The sequence below is a fragment of the Streptopelia decaocto genome (genome assembly GCF_964273445.1).
Source record: "Streptopelia decaocto genome assembly, chromosome: 4".
Lineage (NCBI taxonomy): Eukaryota > Metazoa > Chordata > Aves > Columbiformes > Columbidae > Streptopelia > Streptopelia decaocto.
In genome coordinates, this window is record NC_138658.1 from 4,698,774 (window position 1) to 4,721,616 (window position 22,843).

The following is a 22,843-nucleotide window of genomic DNA, read 5'->3' on the forward strand; positions in this document are numbered from 1 at the left end:
CTTTTGTCATAAGGGATGAAGGGTGATGCAGGACCAAATCAGTTCTGAATAAAACTGAATTGCTTGCCTCTCAGAAGGGATGCCTTTGAAGGAACAAAGCAGGACTCTTCCTTTTAGACTGACCACCCAGCATACAACATACACAATTCTGTGTGTCTATGTGTGCATATATATGTATAATGTCCCATATGTATATATGTATAATGTCCCTAAAGTAAAAATGTAGAACACATACAAAATAAAGTACGTATTTGTGTTTGTATCCTTCTCTTTATGTAGAACCTGGTAAAAAAGACAAGCTGACCACAAAGAGCAAAGACCAAAGTCTTACACAGATTAGCCAGATTAATTTGGTGGATATCTTTGAACTCTCAGCAACATAATGTTTAGCTATAATTACTTTCTGCTTAATATTTTTCTTACATCAGATACTAAAAAGAATCAAGGTTCTGAAAAACCTCATCAGCTGTTTAATAGCACTGCCTCTTGATAATGTTAGATCCAATCTGACTTACATTAATGATTAAAAAAGGGTGGTTGTTTATAAAAGTTCTTTTACCCTGGCTAAGGAAGGAGGATTCTAATTTTTCATTAAATGCTGTGACTCTTATTGAAAACCACATGTTTTTTAAGAGAGGCAGAAGAATGATACTTAATCTCCTGATTGGCATTGCTAAATGAGTGCGCTTCACTTTATCTGGCCGCTCTCCAGATTTGATCCAGAACATCATCACTGTTCAGGTTGTGGTTGATCACACCATCCTCTGTAACAGACTGCTCACAGCCCTCTGTCATCTATTCAAGTATGCCAAGTTTATTCACTATTTACACACCATTCCATAAGCCCTGTATTATGACCTGCAAAATGTACGGTATGTGTTTATCGCAGTAAAGACTGTATCCTTTGTTTTTTGCACAGGAATAAACAATGCTCTGATCTGTTTCGTAAGAACCGGCTTTTCAAGAGCAGCTCCATCTGCTGGTGACACAGGCGTCCCCAAGCAAGAAGCTCATCAAGTACATGTGGTAACTGGAAACACCACAAGCAACACATCTGCCAACCGCTGCCTCCCAAAGCTCGAGGGCTTTGTGCGGAGGGAGTTACGCACTCCAGAGTCCCTGACACGTGAGTACAGGCTGCAAACTGCCCTATGATACAGCAGAAGAAGAGGAACCCAAGCTGCTGAAGGTGCAGCTGGGTCTCAGCCAGGGCACTGTGCCATCCCGGGTAAAGGGACCACAGGGCAATGAACATATAGTTAAAGCGCAAGTATTTATTCCCTTCTATATGTGTTAGTCACCCCATCTTACAAGATTTCTCCTTACTAATTACCCTTGCATCTTTATAGCTTTTAGAGATTATATCTAATAATTTCACAATTATAAGCAATTATTACATCCATAAAAAATACTCCTCAGTAGTGGTTACACAGCACTATAAGCATATATCTATGAAATACTCTTTCTAGTATTTTATTCAGACTTCTTAGGCAAATAATTGAATTATTGTACTATGTGAGGTAGTAAAAACAAACAAACAAAAGAAATACACCCCCTTAGAGATACCTAAAATACAGCTTGTGCATTTTTGTAATTAAATATGCCCCCCACCCTGATATAACATAAGGTACATCTTATGGCCTTTTTTTTTTCTACTTGAGAAAACACTCTGCCTCTTGATTTCCAGAAGGACGTGCGCATGTTCCTGAAATGACTCAAAATACCCCTTCATTTGAAAAGGTAAGGGGAAAAAAAGGCACAGCTCTTTAGTTTGACACTCTTGCACTTTACCTGAATTGACAGTTTCAGGATGCAAAGGACAGAGCAGAACCAAAAAGAGGAACGTGAGGATCCCCTGTGTAGAACAGGAGAGCTTGGAAGGGAGATGCTGTCAAGCAGGGTGATAATTAAACTGTATCACTTGCAGCTCTGTAATGTCATTGTGATTTGTTAGCAAGAAAAACAGCCCAACCCAATGAAAACAGGAAAAATAAAATCACTTTGTTTCAAACTGCTCAGGAAAAACGTCACAATATACAACAAACAAGCAGAGAAGTCTCCTGCCTCATAACACAAAGATTCTTTAGATTAGTTACTGCCAACAGCTTTACTTCTGCTGACACTCTTTTGTACTAGCAGCACACTGGGGTTTAGATCCAATTTTGCAGCTGTGTTCATGAATTCCAGCAGAGGATTCTTTCTGCAATAGCTCTCAAGCTGCAGGCTGTCTAGCTACTTCTCTTCCCTATTGCAACCATACAAGACCTGAGGGCTAAAATAGTATTGCACTGCACGCTCTTGAGAAAAAGGGCACACAAGTACTGCTGCACTGGTACTGGACAGCAGAGGGCACTATGAAGAAGTTTTATAGTAAAGATGCTAAAAATGAGGACTCTCTCCTAACTTTTCTGTTTCAACTGGGTAGCTGAGGTCTGTCTAAATGTCGCTCTTTGGTTCCTGAGCTGGGTATAGTAAAGACCATGCTTTATTTTTACTGTTCCCTTATACACACAGAACACAGTTCTTTGTATTTACTGTAGTTTGGCTGCAAAATAACTACATAGCAGACAGATACTGCCATGATACTCACAAAACTGCTGTTTCTTAAGAGCTGTTAGCTGCCTTTTGTGCTTTCTCTGTACTTAAAAACAGAACCTTCTGCCAATCACATTTTGATTCCTGGGCTTTTAATAGACTGCACACAGAACTGAAGAGTTGTGGCTCAGCAGCACACCACAAACCCATAATGGAAGAGCAAACAGACCACAGAGGCCCAGATTTAATCCCTTCCTCATCTGATTTCCATTAGTAGCTACCTAGCTTCACTTTCATTCTCATTCAATGTTACATATTATGCCATGGATATCTGTTATTATTATCAGTGGCTGCACATTAAAAGCTGTAAAAATTAACCTATAGGTGGTTATTTTCAACAGAGTAACAGTTTTAGATGTGTTTTCTGCTGCATACCTTGCTGGGGACTAATGTAAGCACAGAATAAACCATAGAATGGTTGGGGTTGGAAGATCATCCAGTCCAACTCACCTGCTAAAGCAGGGTCACCAGAGCAGGTCACACGGGAAGGTGTCCAGGTGGGTTTGAATGTCTCCAGAGACTCCACCACCTCTCTGGGCAGCCTGTTCCAGGGCTCTGGCACCTCAAAGTAAAGAAGTTTCTCCTCATATTCAGACAGAACCTCCTGTGCTTCAGTCCATGCCTGTTGCCCTTCATCCTGTCATTCGGCGCCACTGAAATGACAGTCATATACTTTACACCACGTTTAACTGCTGCTTGAATGGAGTCCAGCCATTCCTTTACACATTGTTTTCTACTTTGCAAAAGCTTTTGAAAAAACAATTCCAAGCCTCTGCACAACCCGCAAATAAGACAGGGAATGCACATCACACCTCACATCCAGTCTTTGTGTCCATTCATCAACCTGCATTACAGTCCTCACATCCAGAACGTGAATTCAGCTCCCTGGATCAGGAAAGAAAAGTAAGACATGAGTGCTACAGTATATGGCTTCCTACAATGTTACACGTTTTTATTGCTCTTGAGGATGGTGTGGGACTTCAGTGGTCAGATTTCCCTCCCACTGCTGCCCCAGTTTGGAATCTATTGACTTTTGAATTTAGCATTTCCTCTTGAGTTCCTTCCATCTAACTGGGAGCTGCTATTGGCCGCCACTGGGGGAGCAATGCAGCTGGCACACGGGCTGGAACTTGTTCTCCAAAAAACAGCCTCCAAATATCATATGTCACACATGAGGGGCTTTATGTACAGTAACTGCTGATTAGGATTTCCTTCCTGCATCTCTCAAGTGCCGTGTACACAGCACTCACTCAACATCACCTTTTGCAGACTGGCATCCTTAGCTCACACTGCGGCAAAACGGATGGGACATCTTAGGCTGGGCAACTGGCACAGCTGGAAAACTGCGCACTCATGCAGCCAGAGCTAAACTAAAACAAACGTGTAAAGTGGCACCAATCAGCTTCTCTTCCTTCATGGTAACTATCATATACATCTTCCAGGTGCTGGGAAAACTCAGCAAAATTTTGCAGACAGATTCGCTTACCAAGATCCAAAAATGGTTCGCAACTGCAAGTGAAAAAGGTAACAAACATCTGCATCTGTTTCTGAAAAGCACACACTCTCGTACATTTGTGTAAAGCCCTGGAATTCTCATAGACCTGAACTGAGTGGGGTTGCTGAGGTGAAAGGAACAGGATGCAGTGAAGTGTGCTTGGCCCAGCTGTGGCCATGCTGATCCATGAGGTGACAGCACACAGATATTAGTCACTCAGACCTCAGCGCACTAGAGCTCCGGGCTGCTGGGGGAAGGCAGAAAGCCAACGGAACACGTCTCTCTTATGTCCTTAAGCCCTTTGAGATAAGGGAGCTCCCGAATTCAGCCCTAAACATCCAGATCAGCAAGTGGGAACTTTAATAAAATTTCTGTTATCTTCACATTTCAGAGAAAGATGACATATTCAGGCTGATTTATTCAGAACCAACTGACGAAGGCATGCTGAATTCTAAGGAAGGTACAGCAGAGACCGTGAGGAGCCCGAGTCTGCAAAAGCCTTTATCTCCTCTTCAGAGAAGTCCAGAAGGGATAAGGAGTCAGTCCAGGTAAAACCTGCAGTGAGGTTGCTAGGATTAGGGATAAACTAAACCTCATAATCACAAAGTTCTGGTTTCTCCTTCCGTGAAAAATGCAACTTTGTAATTGAAGTTTATCATGTACAGCCTTAATTAAAAAATGCTCCTCACTACAAACAACTTCACACTCTTTGATACAAATGTAGTTATTATAGGAACATCACAAAGTTTTAGGAGCACTTGAAACCTCTTTGAGAAAAGGGGGTGCTGTCCTGTATATTGCAGCGCACAGTTTATACTAGTTGTACAGACAGAAGTTCTTTCTTTTTCACTCAGGTCTTCGGCGAGAGAATCAGTGGCAAGTCAAAACACAAAAACTGTGAGTAATGGACACTGTAAATGTTAAAACACCATGGTAGTCACCAAACAGCACAGGGAAAGTGAATATTCAGAAGCTCTAACTTTTATCTTTGCAGCAGGACCCAAATTAGAATCATAGACTTCAGTGACAATATGACAAACTACATCTGAACTCTGAATTTATAATAAGTTGTCTAAAAGTTAGATACCCAAGACACTCTATTCTTGCAGCCACTCCATTGGTTTCTCTTGGTATGACATTAATATAAACCTTCTCCTCAGAAATACAGCAAGGTGAGGGACATGTGTACAACTGCATCTGCCTCTTGCTAGAAAGAAAATACATAGCAGCAAGAGGTACTGATTTCATCTCTTCAGGAAAATCAGCTCTTGTAAGTTATACACAAGCTGAAACTCCATCTGCCGATGAACTCTGGGATCTGCTCTCACCTAATCTATGTCCCTCACTCTTTGCCTGCTAAATCAGGCTTTCTCAGATTTTTTTCAGCTACCACTTTTGCATCCTCTACCCAGTCAGGGCAAGACACCAACTGGTACTGCCAAGAAACACCACTGTCACCTCTTTGTGTCCCTTCTGAGGCACACAGAGGAAACAAAAGCCAGTCCCAGAGTACTTTATCATTTTAACAAAGCCAGTCATGCCAGCTCTAATGCTACCAGCATTTACTATTGTTTATAACTCTACAGGAGGTGTGGGTGAAAAGTAATCTTACATAAGAACAAGAAGGAAAAAGCAGCAGCCTCCAAAGCAACAATCTCTGCTTTTCAAAGCGGTGTCCAGGGAGGCTTCCTTGCTAGAGCCGATGCGCTTCCATACTCTCAGCTGCAAAACCAGTCTAACATAATGCTAAGTCTAGCCTGATAATATACAGCTTTCTTTTTCAAAATGTTTTCCAGCAAAGGAGAAACAGTGTCTTTTGCTCTCAACATTGAGAAACAGAGGTCTAGCGCTAGCAGCCCCACAGCTCCCAGGGAAGAACTGCAACTGAGAAAGCGATATGGAAACAAGAGACCGTGCTGCTTCACAGTCTGCCTGAGTCTCACCTGTGCCACAGCCACCCCCAGACAACACAAACACCCTTTCACTGGAGCCCCCTGTTCAGAGCCACTGAATCATCTCCCAGTCCCCTTCACGTAGAGAAATATGTAATCTTAGCACTTATATAGATAAAGATATCTGTTCAGACTCTCCATTAAAATAATTTAATGCTTGTTATATTTAGTCCTCAAGTGATTCAACCAAACCATGCTGTGCAGTTACACGAGAAGTGAGGTAAATGAAATAAAGGACAGAGGCAACACTTTTTGGCATCAGATTCATCTTTGTGTGTGACTCGGCCAGGCCTGCACAAAGAACTGCTGTGTACAGACTTGACTGTGTGGTCACAGCTATACTGGGGTAAAAAGAGGGGCACACACACACACAGTCTGCAGAGATGCACGTCAAGCCCGAGGCACTGGGAGAAAAAAAGACCTTGGATTTTCAAAATCTGGCTTGCAAAGTGACTGCAGATGTCTGCCTTGCAGCAAGCTACAGTTTGCTTCCATAGCTCTCGTCATTAGCAGAGAAGCACCACAAATTGTAGTATCCAATGCTGGGGGGAGACAGGACATGGACAGCACACCACCAAACGAACATTAAAACCACCATGCAAACCGCAAGCCATTGAAAGAGGCCAACAATGACAGAGACGCATCTGGCCCTTTTTCAGGCCTTATGAGTGAACTGTGAAAGTAGAAGAATTGGGGTTTATCTGTTTTAAACATACCTCTGTCAATTTATTCTCACAAAACCAAAGGAAGGTGATAAATCGAGCCTACTTCCTTTTATTTTCCAGAGCAAGGCTATTCAGTGCAGACAGGCTCATTCAAAACTTCTGGCTGTTTGAGGGGGAAGGAGAAAAATCCTGTTAGCACAGTGTTAAGGGGAGTTTAGCTCAGAGCAGAGCTCAGTGTACTCTTTCCAAAAGCCCTGTCTTCAAATCATGCCTACAATAATAACAACTACCAGCTCCGTTCCCACTTCCCGCTGCAGGAGTATCCCAAGACCCAGCTCTGCTGTTGCCCCGTCAAGTTTTCATCCTAAACTTAAGTTGTGCATGTCCTCTGACTCCTTACTTTGTCCTACCTGTCTGTTTCATCTGTGATCTGGATTCTCTAGCAGGAGGAGCTGAAGCAGATTTTACAGCCACGACAGGGTGCAGCAGAGATGGAAAAACTCTTAAGACTACTCTGGTGAGGCAGCTTGTAATGTCCTGTAATGAAATTAGATGCCACATCTCTGAACTATCACTTGTCCCTCTACCCCCAACAGCTGGGAGTCTGCAGTCTTTAGGATCGGTCTGCCGTTACTGAGAAGGTTTGGATACCACACCAATTTAAACAGGCACGCAGCCATGCCAAGTATTCCTAAATGCTTTGTGAAGTGCCCAGGTTGAAAACCAATATTTGTCTGCAAGTATTTACTTACTGCTCTTCAGAGAGGTTACCCTGTCACTGCAGATCTGGCCCACTTAATAAATACGTCAAATCTTTGCACTGTTCAATGAACACACAAATAAGTATGAGTTATATGCTTTATCATTTTAACTAAATGTGAGTACGTTTTCAGAGCTTTCAGAAAAACACCCTGGACTTGAGCTCAGGTAGCTGTACAGCATTTAAAACAATTTCAGCAAGCAGTTAAGCAAAAGAATAAAAAGCACTAGAATAACATTGAATATTATCAACTCTACGGTATAACTTCTTCACAGTAGGTGAGTAAAGAAACACATTGTTTCTGTCTGATGATGGAAGGAAGGTAGGAGAAACACACTAACAGCATCGTCCAGAGAGAAAAAAATCACATCAAACGCCTGGACTAAACAATTTAATCAGGTTTGAACTGTCTTCCCCAACCCACCGTGCACCAGTTTTATATTAAACAACAGCGAAAAATATCTAACACATATTCCCTGCACCACGATAGATTAAAAATACTGAAAACCAAATGCCAGATGCAGGATGCCTAGAGGTCCCTCACTACAATTAAATGAACATGAAAGCCACACACCTGTAGTTTCTCACAAATGCCATGATACAGATTCCTGGTCACTTGACCGCTTTCAAACAGCTGTCCATTGCTGCAGAGGTAGGAGGTACTACTTGGAAAGTCCATGCCCTGCTTCACAGGGACAACCAGGAACATTCAGGGGTGGGGAGGGAAAAAAAAAGACACAGCAGGTGAAATTCAGAGTATGTATTTCAGGATCGGGGTGAAATCTGTTTTCTCATTGCAAAAAGATGCTGGAAAGACAGGAGATCTGCCTTCGGGGTCTGCCATGAGCTGTGGCATCCTGGCAGGGACTGGAGGTGTCACAAATTGCACGAGCACTCTTGCCTTCACAAGCTACTCTCTCAGCCTCTCACAAATGAGTTTCAGTTTCTCGCACTTGATCTGATGCTGGAGTGATTTTCATGTTCTCCAACCAATTCAACTGTTTTCATCAATAACTTTACACTGAACTCATTGCAAGAATGGCCCTTCAGGGTGCCTCGCTCCATCACTTCTCCCTGACAACTTCCACACAGGTGCCTGAAAGCAAATCACCACTGTACTCTCGTATGATTGTGTCTAGTGCTGGTAATTCCACCAATGAACAGCCAAGCATCTCAAGCTCTTAGAAAAGAGCTTGGAGTCTCATCAGTACAAGTCCACTTCTGCCAAGAAGAGCCTTTTCTAGATGGCTGCAGAACTGTAGGATACTGAAAGGCTGAGGACTGCAGCAGTAGTCAGAGGGCTGTGCCCATCAAAACCCCACCAGTTACCACATCCTGAGGACAGCATCCTGTGGACACAGTTTGTGGCAACAGGCTTGCTTCAGCCTCCTATCGCCTCATCAGGTTAGCAGAAAAGATAAAGAGCAGCAATGATGACTACTGGTTAAGGCAGCAGTGAGGACAAGCTGATTGAGACCAGCTGATTGGGAGAACACAGGTGAACAGGCAACAGCTACTCACCAAGCTGCTGTGACTTGGTGGAGTTAGCACTAGGACCTTCCAAGAGCAACAAACCAGACCATCCTTTTATTCTATTTCTCCACAGACAGGTAAGCTTCAGATTTGCAACAGTTTGACTTAAAAAAAACAAGTGCACACACATGGGGGTACATGTTTATGTAATTTAACTGGAAAAGATGTAAGACAGGCTCAGGCTGTGTTTTAAGGCACAAAACAATCCCATAAGATGCTTTTGGCTTCTTTCAGAAGATCTCCAAAGCCCCCAGTTTGTCTGCTCTTGCACTCTCAGTCCTGAGTAAATGAGGCACATGTATGAAATAGTCTTAAGAAAACCTTAAAGAGACTGAAGAGTCTTAGTTCAGGTTTAATAGGTGCTATGTGCATTAACACGCAGAACCTCAGCTGTAAAGATGTAACTCCTTGTAATTTCACTGCTTTAAACATTTATATCCGAGAATCAGTGTAATACACGGTGGGTATACTTATGCTGCACTTTTTGTGACAGAAATAAAAACAGCAATACTTTTATATAAAAACCCCCACATTACTTGAGCAACAAACCACAATCCATACTTTTACCAGAAGCAGCTTTCTACAGTTACTTGGCAAGTATAGAGAGAAGTGCAGTGAGTGCATAGAGTCAAAACCGGTTGGTTGCCAACCCTTTACAGACCTTAGGGACCTGCATGGATCCCACTTGTAGTTTCCATTTGAAAGCGGTCGCAACAGAGGGAGGAATAAAAATGGATACAAGCCAAATCATACAGGATCAACCCTCTGATTCCAGTTCAGCAAAGATCAACAGCTGTGATGACATGTTCTTACACTCTTCAGCCAACCTATGTGAAAGCTGCACTTGCTTCAAAACTGCTTGCAAAAGCACTTAAGTCAGTTAGAAACAAGCTGAGTCAGAATATCCAGCCAAGACGGAGACTATGACTTTTTTTTTTTTTTTTAAAAGGAAAAATATTTGAGAGACAATACATGGAGGATCATATGATAAAACAGGTATACAGAAACTGAGCAAGTGACTTGTCAGAAAGAGTTCCTGTCTCCCGGTGTTGTTCTGAGGCTGTGTGATAAATTTTGCTAAGAGGATCAAGGAGTAATCAAAATGGATTGTGTCACCTCAACTCAACGTGCACCACGTGCCAGCCAAGGCACTTGTGCAGACTTCCATCCTACTCAAGCCGAAGTAAGCGTTGGCTTAACTCCACAGTCGTATTTTATCTACTGACCCCGGCCGACTAAACATGGTACAGAAATCAGTGTGGCTCAGCTGATAAAGGCCGTTCAGTTGCTTGTGACCGCCTGCTGAAATGCTCAGAAAAAACAGATGGGTTTTTTTTCTTTATTTTTTGAGTGTCATGGCCACTTTGCAACAGGCACTAGCAGTAGCAGGTTTTGAGGTCACAGGAACGCTTGTCATTAACTGCTTTTAAGAAACCTTAGAGCAGAAATGGAGAATGCATACATTAAAATAGTAACTACCACTGCTCTTGGGTAATACACCCAACTTGGTATATATTAAAAAAAAAAAAGCTTCCTTGGGAAACAATATAAATTCTGCATTTACCATTAATTTTGTTTGTTTGTTTGTTTAAAGCTATTAATATGGAAGTTTCAGGGTAAAAACCTGCATTTATCTTTACCCTTTGTGTCCACAAACAGCTCTGGGCCAACTGTGGAACTATGAGTACTGAGACAATTCAGTATCACAAGGGCAGCAGATGGTCTTTGAAGTGTAATTACTGCACATCCCAGTTTCATCCCATGAACCGTGTGTCTCTTCTTTCCCATCTTCTCATTCTGAAGCCTCGCTGCTGTCCGAGTCATTGTCTTGATCTTCTTTTCCAGACAGAGCATGTTTGGACGGGTCATTGGCTTCTCCCAAAGGAACAGCCCCTTTCCGCTGTGGCAAGACACTGAAAAAGGCCTCCTTCCAGTCTCTCTTCTCCAGGTATGCAAGGATGATCTCAAACACTGCAACATCAAGAAAGACCATCAGCTCTCTTGCAGGGAGATAAGTGAACTGCTGATAGGAACACAGCCCCAAATCCATCTTTACAGAGGTTTACATGCATTCAGTTGTGGCATTGTCAGAGGAAAGCCGATAAAGTACAGGCAGAAGCAGACGAGGCAATTCTGCTACTGCTGCGGTTTAAAGCCAAGTGCACTGGGTGTGCAGTTGTCAGGCAAACCCTCTGTTCTCTCAGTTACTGCAGCAGTGCTTTGCTGCAGTGGCCACTTTGAATCAACTTCTTTCAGAGACAGAGAGAAATGTCCCCCCAGCACTTCAGGTCTCACCAGTGCCTTCTGAAGAGGCACTAATGCTTTCCCATGTTGGACAGGAATACTGCTGTGGATGCACTTCAACAATGACTTCATCGCCTTCCCTAACATACGGACAACAGCCCAAAGTCTTCCTAAAACCTATTATAATTAGCTTTATTTTTCATTTCCATCTGAGATTATGGTAAAAATCCTTATTATTCTCCAATTCTGTGACACTCTCTTGCTTCTTCTATTATGCTAACCATACAGTCACCTTCCTACTCCTATTTCAGCTCCTAAAACTTTCCTAATTGACAATAGCTCCAAATTGCATTACATAGAAAATAAATTGGCAAATTCTTATTTAGAAAAATCCCAGGCTATCCAAAACACCTCTCAACACAGATTGTGGCTCAACAGCAGCAGGGAAGGCAGGAGGAGACCCTACGACTGGTAAGCCAGACTTGGATGACAAATCTAGGACAGAAGGGTGGCTTTTCAAGCTTGGGGCTACAGGAATAGTGCTAACAGCACCGAAGAATGCACCCAGCACATGTGTTCTTGATGCCAAGCGACAGCATATGAGAAAGGATCAAAGGAGCTGTGGAGGGGGAAAAAAAACCAACCTCCCACAGGGTTAGGCAGGCGCTCAGAAAGGGAGAAGCAGCATAGAGCTCAGAGTCAAGTTACAGAAGTGTCACATTTACTAGAGGTTTCCTGGATCCAGGTTTACTGAACAGCCGGCTGCTCTCTGTGCCACTGCTGCTGAAGAGCTGCCCATTTCACCAAGCAGGTTATTCACCTGAAACGTACTGTGAAGGTATGAGCTCTCAAAGGACTATATTAATAGCACTGTACGTTGCTGCAGATGCTTTCTGCATCTGGCTTAAGAGATGACTAGAGTATAAGAAACACATTTCTTCTCCCTTGCTTTGGACCTTCCTTTATCTGCACAGTAGAATCAGAACTGATGGAGAGTGGCTTCCACAGGAGAAGAAAGGTGTCTATGATGGGCTGCAATAGCAACAAAAATATTAGGCAAGGACAGAAAAAGGCAGCGAGAACACTTGGTAGACATCATTGCAGACTGGACTGGAGCAATATGGTCCTGTGACATACACTACAAAGCATTAGCTGTGGGATACAAACCTGAACAGCAGGAAACAAACTCTCTCAGCTACCACTGCCATTGTGTTTTGCATACAGCGTTTTACATCGATCTCAAATCTTCCAAGTTTTAAAATTCCAGATTGAATTTAAAAAAACCATCACCTTATGGCTTTTCAGTTTTCTAGCATCAAATACTTCACACATACGTGTGTTCCTCATGCCATTTTAACATGGCAATGCAGCCACTGAACTACCTGTGGAAATATATAGAGACTCAATCCCAAGAGAGAAAGATTATAAATTATTAAATAAAAAGAAACAAGCGAATTCCACTGTTAAAAACGCAGTCAATCTGCCACCACCAGAGGGCCCATTTAATTAAAGCGCTTCGAGGACTGACAAGGCAGTTCAGAAATAGTTTCTTCTTCTACAGGACTGTGCAAATTCACACCTATCACAAGTAGTTCCACAGGGACCAGGCACGTCCCAGAGTCTCATTTGTTGAGCCCGTACTGTGTTCTCCGAGCTTCAACTGCTGCACTGAGGGTGGGAACCCAGAGCAAAACAGAAAGGGTGAGCAATTACACAAAGCAGTGAGGTGGATGTACTCACAGCAATATACAAAAACCTCAGTGCAAATCTCCTTCTCACCTACACAAAATGTGTAGTATGAGATCTGAGAGGCATCTTGATTCTGTCCACCTTACTCATGCCAAGTAGCACCTCATGAAAGCTGTCTTTTCGGGTTTAGGTGGTGAGCTAGTAGGGTTACAATATACACCAGAGACTTAATTACAAATATTAAATGTACCTCTGCTTTTGGTGGTGGAGTTGGTTTTATTTTCCTGCCCCAAAACCTTAAGCAAAATACTGATAAAGTACAATTTTACACTGAGGGTGGTAACGCACTGGAACAGGTTGGCCAGAGAGCTGGTGGATCCCCCATCCCTGGAGACATCCCAGGCCAGGCTGGATGGGGCTCTGAGCAACCTGAACTGGTGAAGATGTCCCTGCTCATTGCAGGGGGTTGGACTAGATGAGCTTTGAAGGTCCCTTCCAACCCAAACTACTCTATTATTCTACAATAATCTTTACCTTAAAAAGGGTCTATCTATTAAGAGCCTTTCAAACACAACTTGAAAATGTTTTAGAAGGGCAAGGGAAGACAAGCTCACACAAAATGAATCTTGCCAAACCGCAGTGAAATCAGGTGCATAAAAGTCTGGCAGAAGAAATACATGCAAGACCATAAAGCAGATAAATGAAAGCCTCAATGTGATCCAAGTTACACCCAGTGCTTAAACATGTACAAGACAGCCTGCAGAAATGTTGACACTAGAGGTCAGTATAAGATTATTGCAGAAAAAATCCATCAGAAAGCTACAGCTATCATAACCTGTGATGAATAACACAAAGTTCTATTCCTGCATTTATAAAGCAACGTTTAAAAATCAAGTTTTAGAAATGTGTACGATCTTACATGGATTTTGACAAGTTTTAATACTAATGATATACTATATTCTCCACATTTAAATAATCATGCAAAAACATACCTCATCAGTCAATTACATTTAAAAAAATAAAGTTAGCATCAAACAATTACATAATAAAATAAACTTTAAATAAAGCAAGGTAAGATCAAATAAAAGAAACTCAAGTGGAGCAAAAGAAAGACTTGGACACCACGTCAAAAATTTCCATAAAGGTCTGAGTAGGCTCCATTTTGCAAGTATTTTTGTTTAATGACGCTAAAATACAATCTAATAATAAAACAAAAAGTTTTACAAGAGTGGGATTCAAGCCTTGGTTAAGTAATTGTATACTTCAATCAGAACCAGGAAACCAGGTAAAAATACAGTTATGAAAACTCAACACATGGAGTACTGCCGATACCAAATGAGGCGAGTCTACAGGCACCTAAGTAGTTACTGCTAAACAAAAATGTCCACATATGTTTATCCTCCCCTGCGATAAAATACATGGGAGAGTTCCCAACATTTTATTCACTTATACATTAAGCCTGGAAACAAGACTAGGATGGTAAGAATGCTAAAAATACTTGTGAGACAAGCCAACAGAATAGGAGGTGCAATTCTCAGTGGCTAGGACACCATCCTTTACCTTCAACCATATCTAAAATGTTTAAAAGTCAGAGCAATTACTGTATCCCAAAGGCAACTAGATTCAAGAAATAGTAACATAATAAAACAATAATTAGGTATCTGCACTATAGTGTACATTTTAGGGGTTCAGATTCTGAATATCACAGGTATATTCTATAATAACATCATTATTGTGTGATTTAAAACTTACCATGATTGACAGCTAACACTTTGCGACTGTTCATCTTGACGAAGTTTCCAAGCGGGAGCTGTGCGTGACCAATTCCCTGCTCTACAGCTTTTTTATAAGTAATTCCCTGTAGGAAAGACACCAGAACAACTGGACTAAGAATGACCATTTCAGATCGGCCCATACACATTACTACAAGTATCATTTTCTGGCAAGAGTCTTGGCAGTGCTGCCATCATGTTGCTTTAGAAGATATTTATGAAAGGAAATTTACCCCAGTTGGACAAGGGCTTCAAGGGCTACCTTTGGAAAAATCACTACTTTGGATATACCTCAGATTGTGATGTATGGTCAAAAAGATCGTAAATAAAACTTGTTCGTGCAGCTGCAGCTCTAGAACGTGTCAGCCAGAGCCCGTTTTAAAAGGTGTATTTATGCTTAAGGACAAAGTTACTCAGATTGCAGTAACTGGGTATTTTTTTTTTGAGAGATATAAAGGATAAAAAAAGTATTTAAAAAAATAGTTTGCTTTTTTTTAAAAACCTGGCAAGTCCTGTGCCCAAGATGGGAAAAAACAAAACAAAACCAAACCACATGAAACCCCTCACCTTTAAAAATGTGTAAACAATTAATACCATGACTACATAAAGGATCTGCTTTAACTCCCTCCTAGCCTTTAACTGTGGACTAAGTATTGAAGTACCATTTGGTAAGGCTTAAGATCCATCCCTTTTTTTAGCATCATATTGAAATTTAAATGTCACCAGAAATTACACAGGAGGGCCTTTGAAGAAAAGCAGTAACAGTGCTTTAATTTCCCAGCTGCATTCTCTATGACATTCCAGGTCCACACAGCACGATCCCATGTACAGGTATGGAACCAGATCCCCAGGCATGTTTGTTACTTAGCCAAGTTCTCCTGCCAAGCAAACTTATTAAAAAAGGACACCCAAGATTCAAGCGCTGTTCTTTATCTATATTTGGGCACGTGCACATACAAGTGCATGCACACACACACAAGTGCATGAACAGAAACCAAACCCCTCTGTCTGCAAATACAGCCCTCAGTAAGCTGAGCAGTGTTATGAATTCCATTCCTATATTTAAAATCAAAAGATAAAATCCTAAAAAGTTCAGCATGTCTGCACTGGGGAACACAAGCCACTGCTACCACAAGTTGGGTTTTTTCCTCATTTCTTCAAAATTTTTTGAAGTATTTTTTGCATAAGTTTTCTTGTTATTTATTTTTGTCAGTTCACACATGAACAGCATTAATGTCAAATAAGGTGCCAAAAAACCAAAAAAGATCTGTAAAGAAACACATCCATAGTTTACCTTGTGGTGATTGTGATCCACCAGTCCTCCAATCACATAGGCTTTCTTCTCATCAAGCTCACTGAGAACGTCCGGGGAATCTGAGGTAAGATATACTAGGTCTTCTTTCTTGATTAGCTCACTGTAGTGCTCTGTTCTAATTTGGATATCCTCAAAAAGGTAGCCAACAGAAGTTACATTCAACTCAGGAATTCCTGGACAAGCTTTACAGCAAACATAAATCCAACAGTATGCAGTCATTCCACCTCCCTCCTTCGTGTTTAGGTATATAAGCATATTGCAGATTGACCTCTGCATAAATAATCCACAATGTCTACAACACTCACTCATAAAAACATCAGGAAGTTTTCTGAAACCCCCAAATCACTTTACAAATCCTTAAAAATCTTGTGATTTTATGCAATTTCTGCTAGGGGTCCACATAATTTCCAAATCCACCTTTCCAAAAAAAGTGAAACCAGAAGTAAACAGTTAACATTAACTTGCTTGATACAAGAGGTTTATGCCATGCTTTTGCCAAGCAGCTATCGCACAAGACATGCTGAAAGTAGAACAGTTTATTTACGCAAAGTGTTCTTCATTTGAAGCTGTTGGAATACTGGTTTAACAGCAAGGAAAACCAACATGAGTTTGACTATAAGACAAGCTATTTCTCTAAAGAACACTTCACTGTTGAGAGGCAACATAATGGAAATGAAGGTGCATGCAAGAGAATCACCTCATGAATTCAAAGTCTCACTCTTCCCCAAGAAAAGAAGAGCACTTGTCACGACAGAGAACTGCCAGAACTGCCTAAATCAAGTAGTCTTGCTCAGTCTATCAGAGAATGGACTCTATTCAATAAAACCAGGTGAAAATGGGCATGTGTGGGGTTTTTCAAGCAAAAAAATCAAATCTAGATTCAAGACAAGCTGGTTTGGCTTATTTAAGTTAAATTAACTAAAAGCACAAAGAGCCAAGCTATTACTAAAATGCTATTGCACTGATGTGTTAGGAAAACCCACGTGGAAAAAGCACAGGTCCTTCACAGCTAACGACCTTGTTGGCAACTATTAACATGATATCTTTTTTCTTTTTATAGACATAGTAAATTATTCACCTTCCAGTTCACCCATCCTTTGTCATTTTCATTCATGTTTCTTTTCAACTGTCCTCCATGGCTGGTCAAGTAAAACTTCAAAAAGAACAAACAACAGGTACAAAACACTGAAATGTTAATATGCCAATCTGTTTCTTCTCTGTAGAAGACTGTTTCTACTCTTAACTTAACAAACTCTTAATTATTTTTTATTTGAAAGTGGTACTAATACCATATTTATACAGTTAGTGATACATTTAAAAGACAAATATGCACTTAAACTTTTTTTTTTAAATTTGTCACAGATTAAACTGAGTATCAACAGTATTTTACTGACAGACCAGTATCTGGCACTCTTAATCTGCATGCACATACATTTTCATAAATATGGGGATTTTTATAACATGGGTTGAAAAAATAAATCTATTACAATAAAAGTAATTTTCTTATTAAAAAGAGGCAGCTTAAATATATTTTTTTCTACTACAGTTCTGACCACTTGGGTCACAGCTGCCTTTCTCACATGCTTTGTACATGGCAATACAGTCAGTGCTCAGGTTGTTTAAACGTACCTGCACAGGATGAAATGCTTTGCGATTTTCTGCATAACATCTCTGAATTTGCTTGTGGAGCTTCTTAACATCCTGTATACAACACAATTTGTTTTTACATAGTCCTTCAGACAGACCACCACAAAATGCTTTACCATGAGCCAGTCAGAAGCTAAAGAGAGAAAAAGGAAGCTTTTAACTGGCAAAAGTGACTACTGAGAGAGTGTGGACATCAGACCTCAAAACAGCCATTTTGAAGGTGTTATGCTGACAAGGAAACACACGCGTCTTCCACAAGAGTGTGTTTAGACACCTCTATGCATGTGGCTGATTTGCATCATTCCAGGAAACAAACCAAGCAATCAAACAAAAATCACTGGGATTTAATGATACGTAATAACATGCTCAAAATTAATCTGAGAAATCAAGCAGATTTATCACTTTGACAGTACTCAGGGAAAATGCTAAGAAAATACAATATATATTTAACAAAATTAAAGATGCATAATTAACCTGAAGACCCCCAGAACAATGCAACTAATTTAGTGGCTGGCTCTGGCATTTAGACCTGATAATTTGGACAACAGTTAACTAGTACTATTTAAAATGCAGCAGACTTAATTTTTAGCCAATTATGGTTTTCATAAGGTAATTTACATAGCTTTATTCTCAGTGACCCAAATGCAGTGTTTTGTAAATATAACTGATTCCCATTTTAAGATGAAATATCATTATATTGCTCCGAATCATGTAATGCTTTGAGAATGTTTTGATATCTCCAAAGGATTGAACCTAAACTAGGCTTTATAGCTACAATATTGCAATGCAAGCTTTTACAGACACTAGAGAAACCCCATCGCTAAAGGCCACAACCATCTTCACTTAGAACACTTCACCCTTCCTAAACACCTCCAGAAGTGCCAGATTTTACATCAGGCCTAACAAGGGCTCTGCTTGACCATGGAAGGAAACATGTTTTTCAAAAGCAGCGGCTCAGCAGGAAACACCCAGTCAGCATCTCTGAAACTATCAAGGGGGTCTCTTCTGGGGCACTGCTGAAGGGCTCCTCAGGGACCTAAGTTCCAAAATGCCAACTGGAGCTTCCCAAAATTTTGCAGTGAGCAGCCCTAGCCTGCATCAGTGCTATACATGCTGTGCATTAGACATGCTGTGCAGCCAGACCATTACACTCAAGAACTGGCCAGACAGGCTTTGCAAAAGCTCAATCTGAAGCAGTCTGGCAGGGCAGTGAAGTCCCGGCAGGAGCAGAAGGGCTCGCAGCAACAGGGAAGGGAGAGGTCTGCCTCAGAAACCACAGGCTGCACTCGTACACATTAACGTACCTTCCTCGTAGAGTTAAAGATGTTTTGATCTCAAAACACCACACAAAGCATCTTGACCAGTGGTTGTGTATCACAGTGATCTTTCTCATATTTACCTATCCTGCGATCACCTCACCTGTTCTTTGATCCATTCTAAAATCTTAAAGAGACAGGGTAGTGTCCTCTTGTCCCAACTGCCTCCTCTCATGTAACTGAGAGAAAAAGCTCAGTATCCTCACAATGATAAAAATTATCCTTTCCACAGATACTTACTAACGCAGTTCAGACCCTCAAACCCACTTCGAAAGAGAAAGCACCTAGATGTGGCATTCGCAGCCCCCTCTAGCAAAAGCATTCTGAGGCAGAAGTGCATCTAACTTCACAGTGAAAGCATGGCACAAACTTTTTGTATTCCTGGTTTTGCAATCAAGCAACTTGCAGCATCTCCATGAAGGCAAACAAAATATTTGGCAAACTTATATAAGGGTACATTCTAAATCCTAAAAAATTCAGCAAGTGACATAAGCAGGTCTGGGAGTCATCACGGTCTGAAACACACTAATTGTCCTCTACAAGTTTCTCTGGTTTTTGTGCTCTGACATTGCATCAACACCATCACTGGAGAACCCTTCCACATTTGTATGTGATGGGCAAGTTTATTTTACCTTTAGCACCATCAGGTCATCAAAGCTGCAGTCCACGATGAGGCGAAGTGTACTAGGAACAACTTCCCTTCGCATACGCTTTCTGTCATTCCCTTCGTTACTGGAGTCCAATTTTGACTGACGTTCTAGTTTTCTCTTCTGGCGTTTTTCTTTTCGTTTCTGCCTAAATAAACAAAAAACCAAATAAATCTTCAAAAAGCAGTGCCAAATCTGCTGAGGTGCATGTTAGGCACATAAATGCATGCTTCTATGATCAAGGTGGCTGTCTAATGACTGTGATAGTTTAAACTTATCCTATTGCTTGCATCTGTGCTAGGCTCGTCCCAGCACGAAACACAGACCCTGTCTTTGTGAAGTTCTGTATATACCTATGAAAGACAAACATGTGACACAAATTCAATGAAGTAGGAGTCACAGTGGACTTAATGGATTTAAGGGCGCTCCCAGTCAGGTCTCATAACAGAAGCAATCAAAACGATCGCCAAAATTGCAGTGTCAGAATGTGAAAGGCAATTTACCTCCTGTTTCAGTGCAGTTTTTCAAAAGGCTTCTGAAGCCATTGTTTCTTCTCCCTGTTCCCCTGATAGAAGTGGGCAGTGGGAGATAAATTTCAGAGACAGACACCTTAACAGCCACTGCCTTGGAAGGAACACTTCACATTCAACAGGACTAGGATAAACCATGACCATTTGCAGATCTGCTTTCTCTCAACAACACAGTGATACAGAAGCTCACCATCTTCCAAAACTATTTTAAGAGATTATAAGTCACCATAACTTATAGAACACCATTTAATGTGTCAAAAATAATTTTTTATTCACTGCCTTTGTAAGATTCACCAAGTTTGACAGCGCCAGGGAAAGAGGGCGCAGCCCACTCGGAAAGGAACAAAGCCACACATTATTTCTCTCTTCTGACATACAAGTATGAATCCCTCCTGATATCCTCTTCAAGTTGAGGAACATTTCTAGTATGAAGAGAGGATGCTTACCTTTATAGCTTCTTCATAGGTAGATGGAGTAGTCTGTGACTACTGCTTTAAACCTGGCACAGAAAAAAACTCGTTCAACTGCCTTGATTTGCTAAAGCAACCTATGTGCAATTCTGCTGACAAATCTTTATTATTAGCACTAAATACTACACATGATCCTAGGAAACCATACCTGCGTAGATCTTTCTGTTCTTCCCACTGTTTCTGCTTCAATAGCTTCTTCCTTTGTCTCTTAGACATGGGCTCCAGGCATTCTTCCTTGTCTGAGCCGGCCTCCCGTCCTTCTACTGGGTTGTCACTTGACTTCACCTTCTCTTCTACATCAGGAATTTCAGGGGACATGGTATTTTCCGCTGATACCTCTGGACTTTCTGTTGGCGTTTCTGACGACATTAGCTTTGGGCTGGGTTTACTGACTTGTTTCTTAACACGTGATAAATATTTATTCAAAAGCAAGCTCTTCTCTCACCAATTCTGTAAGAAACAGAACAGCATAAGTGTATTAACAAGACGTTCAATTAGAACAAATATCACTCTACATCTACCGTAAACCTGAATAAAGAAAAAATAATAAATAAGAGATGGCCTTTTTTTGTTTAAAGCTAGATAAGTGCCTCTGCAAACAGTAATATATAAAATACTAGTAAGATTAGGACCTGTATTCAGATCATGTCTAAAACTCTGCCGGTTACACCTGCAGCTATTTAACAGTTTCCAATTCAAAACTTGTTGAAAACACAACTGCACAAAAGTGGGAAATCATACTGGATTAAACATAAAAGAAAAAACATTAGCAGTACTATTATGTGTACACAAACTATTCTCAAATACACAAACAGAAAAAAATTAAAAGGTATCTTGCAATATAGCTATGGCAGCATGGTAGAGAAATACAATTTTAAAGAAACTAAATACATCGTAGAGGGAAAAATAAAGTGTGAGTAAGCTGTACACCTGCAAATCAATGTTTATTTCTGCTGAGAATCAAAGACACTGGCCAAACACTAACAGTGGCCACTGTCAGCAGATAGAACACAGCAAGTCAGGGGATGGATAGACTGAACTGTTACTCAGCAAAACGTTCTGCATTCAAATCACTTACAATTATACCCTTTCCTTTTCAATGACAAGTAGCATTTTTTTTCACAGCAGTAGTGCTGCTGCGCTCAACAGCCACAGTTTTCCAAAGACAACTGCTCCACTGGAGAATCACAGAATGTCCCAAGTTGGGAAGGACCCACAGGGATCATCGAGTCCAACTCCTGTCCCTGCACTGACAACCCCACAGGTCACCCCGTGTGTCTGAGGACGTTGTCCAGTCTCTTCTTGAACACTGTCAGGTTGGGGCTGTGACACCTCCCTGGGGAGCCTGTTCAGTGTCCAGCACCTCTGGGGGAAGAACCTTTTCCTAATGTCCAGCTGACCCTCCCTGGCACATCTTCTGCCATTCCCTGGGGTTCTGTTGTTGGTCACTAAAGAGGAGAGTTCGGCACCTGCCCCTCCTGCTCCCTTGGGATGAAGCTGTAACCGCCATGAGGTGTCACCTCAGTGTCCTCCAGGCTGAACAAACCCAGTGACTTCAGCCGCTCAACCCTCCAAACCCTTCACCTCTTCTGGACGCTGCATCCACAGAGCCAACATGCAGAAGAAAACAATCCTCTGGCTTCTTCAGTAACGGAAGAGCCACAAAACATCATAACAGGGGAAAACCAGACGCATTTTAGCTGACGCGCCTGATTTCCCTGTGTGGGGGCATCAGGACACAAGGCCCAGGGACTCGGCCCCAGGCCCCACACAGCCCGGCTGCTGTACGTACATCTGTGCGTGTATATATAGACACGTATCCATACACACACACACAGCTATATATACACGCGTATCTATGTATACACACGTTATATATAGAGAAACACACGCGTTATTTCTGCTCACGCGCCAAAGTACCTCATAACTCAACGGGAGCGGGGGGGAAAGGCCGTGACCCCCGCGCAGGCGGCACCGACAGCCGGGGGAGAGCGGCGGTGTGAGGAGGCGGCCATGCCCCCCCCTCCCTCCCTCCCTCCCTCCCTGTGAGGAAACCCGAGCGCCCCCTCGTCCCTTCCCGCCCAGGGGTACCGGGGGGTGTAACGTACCGCGAGCCGCCCCGCGCGCCGGGAGGGGCGGGAGGAGCAGCAGACCGCGTGCGCAGCGCCGCGACTTCAAATCCCGGCGAGCAACGGGCGGCGGTCACGTGGCCC

General features: G+C 41.9%; 2 protein-coding genes across 4 annotated transcripts in view; one reads left to right on the top strand and one right to left on the bottom strand.

Moving 5' to 3' along the window:
* Positions 1–4,642, top strand: part of LOC309439071 (uncharacterized protein C4orf17 homolog) — a gene marked incomplete at both ends in the record, with an annotated part of 5,354 nt that extends 712 nt beyond the window's left edge. The window contains 3 exons of the mRNA XM_082051199.1: positions 920–1,139; positions 3,998–4,119; positions 4,482–4,642. Coding sequence (XP_081907325.1) covers positions 920–1,139; positions 3,998–4,119; positions 4,482–4,642 — 503 coding nt within the window. The remainder of the gene's footprint in view (positions 1–919; positions 1,140–3,997; positions 4,120–4,481) is intronic.
* Positions 1–22,837, bottom strand: part of TRMT10A (tRNA methyltransferase 10A) — a 25,837-nt gene extending 3,000 nt beyond the window's left edge. Inside the window, exons 1-10 of one of the 3 annotated variants that reach the window (XR_014183971.1) lie at positions 22,739–22,837; positions 20,779–21,080; positions 19,616–19,778; positions 17,650–17,721; positions 17,099–17,173; positions 16,000–16,149; positions 14,686–14,791; positions 8,042–10,971; positions 6,759–7,244; positions 3,046–3,248 (exon numbers count right to left, since the gene is read on the bottom strand). Coding sequence is in view for 1 of the 3 variants with exons in the window: in XM_082051817.1 (XP_081907943.1) it covers positions 10,793–10,971; positions 14,686–14,791; positions 16,000–16,149; positions 17,099–17,173; positions 17,650–17,721; positions 19,616–19,778; positions 20,779–20,999 (966 nt within the window). In the remaining 2 variants the exon portion in view is untranslated. Of the gene's footprint in view, positions 1–3,045; positions 3,249–6,758; positions 7,245–7,267; positions 7,528–7,558; positions 10,972–14,685; positions 14,792–15,999; positions 16,150–17,098; positions 17,174–17,649; positions 17,722–19,615; positions 19,779–20,778; positions 21,081–22,738 lie in introns of those variants that run through there. The other 2 variants (XR_014183972.1, XM_082051817.1) reach the window with 2 other exon arrangements.
* Between the last annotated feature and the right edge of the window lie 6 nt (positions 22,838–22,843).